An 11,395-nucleotide genomic window follows, 5' to 3' on the forward strand; every position below is an offset into this window, starting at 1 on the left:
GTAAGCAAATCGAATCTGACTCAGTTTTGTATTTCCTTGAGTCTCGACGTCACACGTGCATCTTGATGACTCTCTAGCCCCAGACATTTTGATGCAGGAGTCACAATGATCCTACTGCGGGTCTCCTTGGATACGACTGAGACTGTAAATTAATTAATACCGTAATTTTACAACTATTTGCCGCAGTTTATTCATTGATCTTGCTCAATTTCTTCGGCTATGAGGTTAATACATGGGTGCCGTTAATATGGTATTAATATGGTTTTATTTCTTTAAACTGGCATAAAACACTGTCTTGCGGGCGGCTTATACGCAATGCCGCCAATACACAGGAAATGACTGTAAGTGCTGTTGGTGTCATTCACTGTAAGGTACATCTCTGACCATTGCTGTGTTGTGTGTTTGTTTGTTTGTTTGTGTGTTTGTTTGTTTCCATGGCATCGGCAGGAGTGTGAGCGCGCTCCGTAGTCGGGCGGCGGGCCATGGTGCGTCGGAGGGGGGCTTCCTCCAGCAGCGAGACTACCTTATCATCTTCTTCCTCATCCTACTCCAGGTCTTCATCAACTTCCTTTTCAAGTAATGGCGGCAATGGACGCTTCCATCTCTCCCTCTCTCACACACACACACACAGACACACACTCCTGTACATACACACAGAGCTGTGGTCACACAAGCGTCTGTCCCAAATCCTGCGCTCATTCACACGTCCTCTCACTTAAGACAGACTGCTACCAGGAGCAATGATGGAAGGAAGCAGAGAGAGAGAGAGAGAGAGAGAGAGAGGAGAGAAGAACGAATAGTGTCTTACCTGGAATACTTCTTTCCCTCTCTATCTTTTTGTTTTATCCTCCCTCCATCCCTCCCTCCCTTCCTCTCTGTCTCTCCCCTGGCCATTGTGGAGTGCAATCCTTATAGTCCTCATGCTTCTCTCTCTCTCTCTAGTTGTTATGAGGTCAGAGAAGGAAACCAACTTAATTTATTGTTGTTTTTTTTGTTTGTTTTTAATAAATAAATGAATAAACAAATCGTCACCAACACGGGAACACTCCACGCCTTTTCCAAAAGTTACACCCAGTGGAATGACCCCCTTAGCATCTGGAGTACATCTGACCAATCAGATCCCACTAGGAAATGAACTGAACTGAGCTGGACTACACTGTGGGTGGTTGGATGTCTCTTTTTTTATTATTATTATTACTTCTCTAGTCTTGGACATCACTCCAGTCTTTATTACGGTTTCTAGGATCCACAAGGTCCACCACAACATCTGTTGAACACCTGGATGCTTTTATCTTTTGCTTCTTCCTTGGTTCTTTTTTGTTTTTAACGCATTGCTGATTTTAAAAAAAAGAAACAGTTTTTTATTATTATTATTATTATTATTATTATTATTACAATTACATTTGATTTGTTGTCATGTATAGTCTAGAGATGTGGATAAATAGGGGAGTTGAATTGCAGTGGTCCAACCTATTTGATGTCTAAACTGCTTTAAAGGAAGAAGACCTTTATAACGGAAAGTGACATTTTAAAAAAAAGATTTTGTATAACAGGAATTAAACAGCAAAAAAACAAACAAACAAAAGAGAATTTCTTTTGGGAAGAGTTTCATTGTGAATTCTGTTATCTTTTTGAGTATCATTTTGCTTTTTTTTTTTTTCTCTCACTCTGAATGGGGAGGGAAATGCTCATTATATCTCTGCTGTATGAAGACGCATGTACAGAATGGAAACCTTTGCATTACACACTTGCCCGTGCCGTTTTAAACCTTTAGTCCTCCTAGATAGTAGACACCTAGGGGAAAGAAAAAGAAAAGAAGTGACTTTAATTTTGTAGTAGATGTTATTCTCTTCCTGAGAAGATGATTTAGATGTAAAGTGGAGAGCCAAATACCGTATATAGACAATAGAGAAATAAGTCCTGATGACTTCCTGTAAATAGTTTACTTGATTCGTTTGTTTTTTTTTTTCTTTTGTTTTTCGTAGCAGGTGTGTCTTGTTTTTAATGTTTTTTTGTTTTGTTTCGTTTTAGATTCAGAGCTCTGTCAGTCTCTGTCCTTCATTATCCATGTGTCTTTGCTCAGTGGGCCTCTGTGTGTGTGTGTGTTTGTGTGTATGCGCACGCGTGTGTGTTTGTGTGTGTGTGAGTGAGTCTGCGTGGGTTTGTGTACATACTGTATGTGAGTGTGTGCACGTAGTCGCCTGTTTGTCTGCTTACTGCTTACTCTATGTCAAAATGAAGCCAGACGATTTGAATGTGGTCATAATCACTTTAACGACAAATAACAGACAACAGTAAACAACTGTGCCTTTTAGCTGAGGTCCAAGAGCTTTCGGGGGGGCGGGGTTAGAGATATGACTTGGGGGAGTGGCTTAAGAATGAAGGAGCTTTTCTTTTCTTCCATAAAATGACTGGACGTGCCATAACAAGCCTTAGATGAGTGGCCCACTTGGCGACAGTGGCTCTCTGTCTGTGACTGACAAGTCTGTAGTGCTGCCCTGTGTGTGTGAGTCTGTATATGTGTGTGTGTGTGTGTGTGTGTGTGTGTGAGTGAGTGTGTGTGTGTGTTTCTGGAGCTGACTCCTGCCACTGATGCCCTGGAGTTCTCTTTCTTTCTTTCTCTCTCTCTCTCTCTCTCTTTCTCTCTCCCTCTCACGCTTTCTTTCTCTCTCCGTCTATCTCTCTCAATCTAGCCCTCTAAATCTATATCTTTCTTCTTCTCTTCTCCACTGTGGCACCAAACTAAGGGAACAAGTAATGTGTCGGCTTTGTCTTTCTCATTTGATGTAAAAGAGCATTTTATTTTTACTTTCTTTTTCTATGTCACATTTTTGCTTCTAGGGGTTAGTGCAACGCCTATTTTTCCAGCACCAATTTATACACACAAAGTAATTATCTTATTGTTATGTGTCGTTCATTGTCACAAAGGAGACTATGAGAATACGGAGAGTCGCCTCTCCCCCCCACACATCCGTATTTATTTGTAATAATAACCTGGGGATGTGTTGTTGTCATATGTAACATATCACCAAATTAAACAGTGACATCCTTTACCACTTAATCCTGTCTGCTCATTTACGGGGTGTGTTTTGTGCCTCTGTGTGTCTTCTATATATGTTTGTGTGTGTGTGTGTGTGTGTGTGTGTGTGTGTCCTGTTATTGCTTGGGCCCTAATTCTTAAAATATTCATATGCAAATGCATATTTAATAACGGGCGAAACCTATTGACTGATTTTACACCACAAGCAAATTCCTGAGCAGTAATTTAAGTGGATAAACGTAATGCTACCTCACGCGACACAATAGCTTCATTTGACCCACTTTTCTAACTGACAGACTATGCCATTTGCCTATCTTTTAAATTAGGGCTCTAAAGAAGTTACATTCATAATGGTGAAGGAAGCATGTTCAAAACGCCATGCATGCACATGGCAGGTTTGGGGGAAAAGCTGGGTAAGAAATATGGGATTTTGGGGATAAGAATAGAGTAAACATCATTTTCGCAGCACCTTACAGTAACTCGCTATCAAGTGACGCTAAACGTCATATGTAGCCCGAGTGCTGAACGTGCTTGTGTCAGTCATTCCATCAAACACACATGCTGTTGATTTGGAGCGTTACCTCGGTGATAAGCGGTGGAGTTTATCATGTGCCAGACATTTACTTTGGATATCTGTGATGTTTCATAACCCCCACTGCGATTGTGGTTTCTTGTCTGATTTCAGCCGCGCCCGAAAAAGGCGATGTAATTCATAGCTCTGCAGAACTTGCTAGAAGAAAATAAAAAGATAGAATGGTTATGCAGTGTGTGTCCACAGCTGTCCAGCGGAGGGCGCTCATGCTCCAGTGCATCAGCAGGAGAGGATGTGCAGACTCACAGGCACTAGTATACCTGACCTGATTTGAAAATAAGATGCAATATAGGCAGAAATGATGTAATTACATAATATGTAATATATGCACTTGACAATGCAGTAAAACAGTTCCATTTCTCCAGAGATCTTCCGTCTCAGGCGGCTTCATGTTCAGTAGTCTATCAAGGCAAGAGGTCACTGTAAGGTATTATGAAGATATATCCAGCTTCTCATCCTCCTCACAAACTGAGAGTGTGTGTGTGTGTGTGTGCGTCTGTGTGTGTGTGCGTCTGTGTCTGTTCCTTCAGAACAATTTTTTTTTATCACTTCGCTGTAATAACAAGCAAACTGGTGCAGACAGACAGTGATGACTAATTCATAGACACGGTGAATAAATTGGCTGTGTCGATGGGAGAGCGAGAGACAGATACAGAGACAATGAATTGACGCGAGGAGAAGAAAAGGGCCCAGCCTTATCGTATAACGCAGCTTGCATTTCAAAATCAGCGCTTTTGTTTCTCGGCCCTCCAACACCACACCTTGGAGCTACTTAATCTGGCTCTAAACCCCTCAACACGCACACACACACACACACACACACAAAAACATCATCATCACCATCAACACTATTCATTTGCACTTTTCATTAGGTTTCATTTCACTGGGTGTCAGCAACTTCAATGCTAATGACAAAGTCCACAGTTCTTAACAAAAAGAAAGACTCTAATGTCACACAGTAAGTGTTTTTACTTAGTCTTGCCATTGTTCAGCCAAGCCACTGTAACAGTAATTAACCTCACAGCACAGTGAGACAATATTGAAACAGAAGCCAATCTCTTTAATTGCATTTTTTTAAAGTAGAAACAGACAACAGTCGTAAGTGAATTGTGTTTACAGCAGGGGCCTGGTTACTCATAATCAATTCAGCGTGAGGAGGGGGGGGGGATCATAACCGGGTGATTAAACCACAGCTTACAGTAACTCTTCTTTTAAGCTTCCCTCTGAGGTTTTTTGCGGCGCTAAGTGCCGCCGGTGATGTGTACAGGATGCCAGCCTCACACCTTGGCTGATGGGGGTGGATGGCAGTGCCACGCACACACACACGGAACGCTGTCTGGGAGCGAGGTCACTAAAGTGGGCAGTAATTCTCTTCATCAGGGGGAGAGCTGTCTGACTGAGGCTGATGAGAAGGGTCCTTGAAGGGGCAAAAGGCTGTAGCTTTTGCCCCACAAACAAATCCATGGACAAGTGTGTCTGTGTGTGAGTGTGTGTGTGTGTGTGTGTGTGTGCATGTGTGTGGCTTATGTGGATTGCATTCAATTTCCTTGTTCCTGTTGTTGAGTAGCAGCAGCAGCAGCAGTAGCTTAGTTCATCTCAGAATTAGTATGTCTTCGTAAAAGGCATCTTAACATGAGCTAGTGTTTCTCCCACTCTCTGACTTTAATTATATCTTCCCCCTTGAGCGCGTAGCTTTAATGAATCTGATGAAAGTCTGCCAAAAAAAGAGCTCTGCCATCACTCTGATGTGACCCAGCTGGTGGCCATGTCAGCTGGTCCACATGTGGCAGTGACCGATGTGGGCTGGCGTCCCCTTGCTGTAGGTCCCCAGCCTCTGTCCCACCCACCGTGTACAAAAAAATGGTCGCTGAATAAACTCTATGGGTGCCTCTCAACATCTCTCCTCGATCCTTGAGGGGCGTTTTCACTGATCTATAACTAACACTGGATAGACTATCCCATTGTTGCCGCCCCATCATTCTTTATCTAGATCAGTGAGGACGAGGATCGAGGAAGGAAGGGAGGGTGTAAAGACCAAATGAGAGGCACCCTGTGTGTTCCCTCAAACAGGGAATCCGAGGGAGCGCCTGACCCCCCAAACCCTCTCACCTCTTTCGCGTCGTCGCCACGGCAAAGATTCTTCATCAACCGTCCACCGGCCTCGGCGCCTCGGAGAGAAAGACAAGCAGCCTGGTTTGAGGTCAGCTGTCAGGTTCTGCCCGCGCCTCTGTACGGACGTGAATGTGGACAGGAAAAGGGAGAGAGAGAGAGAGAGAGAGAGAGAGGGAAGATGGGGGAGGCTTGGAGGAGTGTGATGGAGGAGAGGGAGGAGGAGAGGTTGAACAGCTGGAGCTGGTTCTTATTTCTTAATCCCCCCCCTCCATCCCAGTGCATTGTGGGATAGAGCAGCGTCCCAGGGCCCGCGGCTCATCCCACCTGTCAGTGAGGATTGCATCATCAGCCTTTACACACACACACACACACACACACACACACACACACACACATGTTCACTTTCACACACAGATACCAACTTAATACCCACACCGTCTCATACTTCTCCATGAATTCACTACCTATTAAGAGCTCCACACAATCAGCCACCGGGTTTTGAGTTTGACAGACAAAACCTTTTGTCGGTGCTGAAAATAGCCCTAGTGCGCTGCTTCCTTCAGCTTTAAAGATATCACCGTTACAGCATTGATTGACTTGAGAGCAGCATACCTGCAGCATTGGCAATGTACTGAAATGTTCCCAGTGGTGAACGTTCCCAGAACGCCCTCTTCTCCTCGCTGGAGGTTGTTGATACGCACCGGTACAATCTCGGAGGGAAGTAACTTCCCCCATAACAAACGCTACTTTATTTCCATGGCTAGCTTCTGTTCAGACAGGGGTTGTTATTCCCTACACCAAGGCTGTTTCTGCTTTGAACAGGTTTATATGCCTGAGTCTGCCTCACAGGTGATGGGAGAACGTGATGAATGTCCATGGGACATTTGCATGGTTTTGCATGTGTTGCTAATAAATAACCTGTGCTGTGCTGTGAGGCCTAGCCAAGGGTTCTTCCAAGTGAACGGGGGTTCAGTTAGAGAGAGAGAGAGAGAGCGAGCGAGAGAGAGTGTGTGTGTGTGTGTGTGTGTGAGAGAGAGAGAGAGAGAGAGATACATTTTTCCGAGCAGGGTAGTGGCACCTCTCCCCTTTGTGTTTAAAATGCAGGTGCTGATCCCCCATCCCTCCCTCACGGCTCAGAGCCACCCTCCATATGCCCTGAGAGCTCTTCCACACACCATAGAGGAACCACTCAGATGCATCCCCCTCACCATAATATTTGCCTATTTCAACAACAAAGACAACTTGTCCTCCCAACAGGAGATGGCTCCCCCCCCCCCCCCCCCCACTGCAAAATATTATTGCGCGTGACCTTCCCCTCATCACTGGCTCAGACAGGAGAATTAGCTCACACTGTGAGATCCACTGCCACTGGGACTGATTCTATCCCACACACCTTCTGTCTGCTGGTGTCCTGTGAGTGCCAGCCAGGTGTTGGCCAGTTCCCCCTAATGGGGCTGCAAGGTTTCCTCACAACATGCAGGTGATTCTCTCTTCCCGGATGACTCCGACTTTGCCAGCGGAGAAAAGAAAACTCCCTCTCACTCTCTGCCCAGTCCGCTATCACATCTACTGTGAGCGTCTACCAGTGACCTCCCGCAGGCCAGTAGCATCTTCCCCCTGCCTTATATTAAGTCTGCAGATGATCCAGCTCTTCTCTCCTATCTATGAGATCTTCCCAATATCTGCACTGAGAAACACTATGAGACCTTCCCAACATCTGTATTGAGAAACACTATGAGACCTTCCCAACATCTGTATTGAGAAACACTATGAGACCTTCCCAACATCTGTGATGAAGTGTTGCTCTCTCTCTCTCTCTCTCTCTCTCTCTCTCTCTCTCTCTCTCTCTCTCTCTCTCTCTCTCTCTCTCTACCACATGCTTGTCGTCTGCGCAGAGAGCTCTAGCTGTACCTGGTTGTAGGGATTCTGAAGGTATAGACCTTGTAACAGTTTCCAAAAATAGTCCCTGCCTCAGGCCTTGTAAGTAGATTATTAATGGTCAGCTGTGTATTTCAGCACGGCCTCTTTGTACTCAGGTAGATATTATACCTCTTCCGTCGCTTTGCTTTGAAACAGATATCAGACTCTTTTTCTTTTCTTGCCCACGCCGACAGGCTTGAGAGGGACCCACGCTGATCAAATCTGAGGGATTCAGTGGCAGAGCAGATAATTGGCTACCTGCACCTTTGATCACCACCGAAGCAAGGCTGACTGTGTAATCCGCACACACACACACATTCTCACACACTCACAAAAGCACAGCTTCTCTTACATTCTACAGCTTCTGGCGGACTACTCTTCTCTTCAGTAATGGCTCAGTGAACAGGCAGCAAAGCCAGTCAAGCGCTAAGCTACGTGCTACGTGCTACATTAGTGATGACCATTTCCCTTGAATACCTGAGGGACGTTGGTGATTAGGTGGTGAGGGTGGGGTGTGGGGGCGGAGTGTGGGGGTGGGGGGGGGGTTCAGATTTGCATGGCAGGATTTCCTTGTCCTCGTTGGCAGATGCTACACCCATATTTGGCACACTTTTTGCCTGACAGAGAGAGGACTGTTGCTAAGCTACCCCATCTCTGACAAGGCTTTAGGATGCTACAGTTTGTCTGTTTTTTTTTTATTTTTTTATTTTCAGAGGCGACTGGAGCAGTGGCAGTGAGAATGTGTGTCGCCCATGGTGTCGATGTGTGTGTGTGTGTGTGTGTGTGTGTGTGTGTGTATGTGTGTCTTGTGTGTGTGTGTGTGTGTGTACCTAAGATAGTGGCAGGCATTTGAGCTGTTGGTATTCAGTGCTAAGGTAGAGAAGAGCCTCTCTCACATTCTGCATTGCAAACAGGGATCCCCTCCCTGGCTGTGCAGGAGTGTACACAGAGTGAGAGAGAAGGAAAAGAGAGAGAGAGAGAGCTAAAGGGAGGGAAGGAGAGGAGAGGAGGGAGATGGAGGGAGAGAGAGAGAAGGAGGGAGAGAGGAAGATGGGTGTAGAGGGGGAGGATACGGATAGAGAAACCAGAGCAAAAGAACACTCTCAGGGGCGGAAAGAGAGGAGAGGAGAGGAGAGGAGAGGAGCGGAGCACCCTCATTTTTTAATGCACTCATTATGCAATAGCGATACTCAGAACCCCTCCTTTCCTAAACTCTAACCCTCTCTCTTTGTCCTCCCTATCTCTCTCTCTCTCCCCCACCTCCCTCTTGCACACAAACATGCTTACGTGTGCACACACACACACACACATACATACACACACACACACACACACACACTCACACACATACACACACATACATACACACACACGCATACACACACACACACACACGCACACACACACACACACACACACACACACACACACACACACACACACACACACACACACACACACACACACACGCAACTGCATGCCCTCATAATCCTGACGAACAAGGCATTTCTCTTGATCACGAGGCAGCCGCTCGCTCACAACACTCACTAAAGCCTCCACCCTGACACAGGAGCTGGGTCTCTCTGCACTCCCCCATCACGGGCATAGGGGGGCGCCACATGTCCTCTCCCTCATCCACCCCCTCCTCCACCACCCCCACCACCACCACCACCGCCACCACTGACCCATCCTTTTGGTCAGGACCTCAAATCCCGGCGCATGTCGTCCCCTGGGGCCTCCCCATGTTGTGTCGGACCTTTTAAGCTGCAACAGAGGGGCGCAGGAATGCCCTGAAACTTCATAAACGTGCCGGAGGCTAGGCTAGGCTAGCGCGGGGCAGGCAGGGCGGGGCTAGGGTGTGGTGTGTGGCATGGCGTGGTGGCGGTGGTGGCGTTGTGGGTGGCGTTGTGGGTGGTGGTGGTGGTGGTGGGGTGTGGTGTGGACGAGAAGTGAGGGGTGGACGCGGTGTGTGTGGACGCTGCTGCCTCAGCAGTGTCTTTGTCCCCTGTGGAATGGCCGGCACATAAAAGAATTGCTGCAGAGCGGCTCCCATTCAGCAGGCGGGATTAGCGGCGCATTACTGTCCCCCTGCCCTCTGTCTGATGCACTCACACACACACACACACACACACACACACACATATACACACACAGACACATATACACACATATGCACATGTGCATGGACACACACGTGTGCATGAACACACAAAGACACTCAAAAACGTGCACACACACACATATGCACATGTTCATGTATACACACACAGACACTCAAAAACATGCGCACGCATATAAAACACACAATACACACACATACAGACATACATGTGCATACACACAGATGCACACACACACACACATTTGCACTCATTTGTCCCATACATAAACTTTCTCAAATGTATGCAAAAAAACACAATCATTGTGTAACATATTGCACATATTGACACAGATTTGTGCATTCTGTCTCTTTTGTACACACACACACACACACACACACACACACAGAGAGAGAGAGAGAGAGAGAGAGAGAGAGACATATACAGGTAAAATTTTCACACCTATAAAGCATGAATTGTTTGGTCAGGGGGCGATCCCCATAGCCAGTGCAGTGTCCCACTCCCATCAGCACTCCCTCACAGTTAGTGTTTGTGCCTTTTGTTTGTTTTTTGGTGCATTTTCAGTAGACTTCTCTCTGTCGGTTCTCCCGCGTGGAGGGGGGGGGAGTGATATTTTTGGCCCATTCTATTTATAGCGGTGCCGTGTATGACCGAGGGGGGAAGCCCCACTGCTGGCTGTCCTGTAGCTCCACACAGCCTCCTCCCTCCAAGTTCCTTCCACTGACCCCTGCCACCTCCCCTCTCCTCCTTTCTCCTCTCCTCTCTCCTCCCCTCTCCTCCTCTCTCATCCCCCCACCACCTCCCCACTCCTCCTTTCTCCTCTCCTCTCTCATGCCCCCACCATCGCTCCTCCCCTCTCCTCCTCTCTCCTCTCCTCTCTTCTCCCGCCCACCACCTCCCCTCTCCTCCTCTCTCCTCTCCTCTCTCACCCCCTCACCACCTCTCCTCCTTTCTCCTCTCCTCTCTCACCCCCCCACCACCTCCCCTCTCCTCCTTTCTCATCCCCTCTATTCTCTCATTCCCTCCTCTCCTCTTCTCTCCTCTACTTTCCACTCCTCTCCACTATACTCCTTTCCACTCCATCTCTCTGCTCAATTCTCCTCTCCTCTTTGTCTCCTCTCCATTCCTCTTTCCATTCCTCTCCTCTCCACCTTCTCTCTCTTCTCTTCTCCTCTCTTCTCCACCTTCTCTCCCCTCTCTTCCCCTCTCCTCTCTTCTCTTTTCCTCTGCTCTGCACTCCTCTCCTCTCCGCCTCTCTCCTCTCCCCCCACCAACTGGCCCCAGATCAGTCACACTGCGTGCTCCATCCACCTCCACCACTCTTTCACTGGAACCTCCACAATCACTCTGCAGCTGCAAAAGGAGACCCGGCTTGTAAGGAAACATACAACCAATGCTTAACAACGTGCCACACTCTCTCAGATATGTACAGCACACTGCAGTCGTTCGTCACTGAGAGTGTAAGAGTGCATGGGCATAATCTTAGAAATTCAGCCCCCCGGGCAGTAGCGGTATGCATATTCACTGTGCTATAAATTACACCCAGACAGACAGGTATTCTTAACTTAAGAATCAAATTGAATGAATCATATCACAAATTTGGGTTGTGCG

The 11,395-nt window shown here is 47.0% G+C and overlaps 1 protein-coding gene across 9 annotated transcripts in view; it reads left to right on the forward strand.

The window, feature by feature from the left end:
• Positions 1-3,053, forward strand: part of osbpl8 (oxysterol binding protein-like 8) — a 99,400-nt gene extending 96,347 nt beyond the window's left edge. For all 9 annotated transcript variants that reach the window (XM_062517672.1, XM_062517676.1, XM_062517677.1 and 6 more), the window contains one exon: positions 448-3,053. In XM_062517672.1, coding sequence (XP_062373656.1) covers positions 448-580 — 133 coding nt within the window. In that variant the 3' untranslated portion in view covers positions 581-3,053. The remainder of the gene's footprint in view (positions 1-447) is intronic.
• The last annotated feature ends 8,342 nt before the right edge of the window (positions 3,054-11,395 follow it).

Source organism: Sardina pilchardus, chromosome 17 (assembly GCF_963854185.1).
Source record: "Sardina pilchardus chromosome 17, fSarPil1.1, whole genome shotgun sequence".
NCBI lineage: Eukaryota > Metazoa > Chordata > Actinopteri > Clupeiformes > Clupeidae > Sardina > Sardina pilchardus.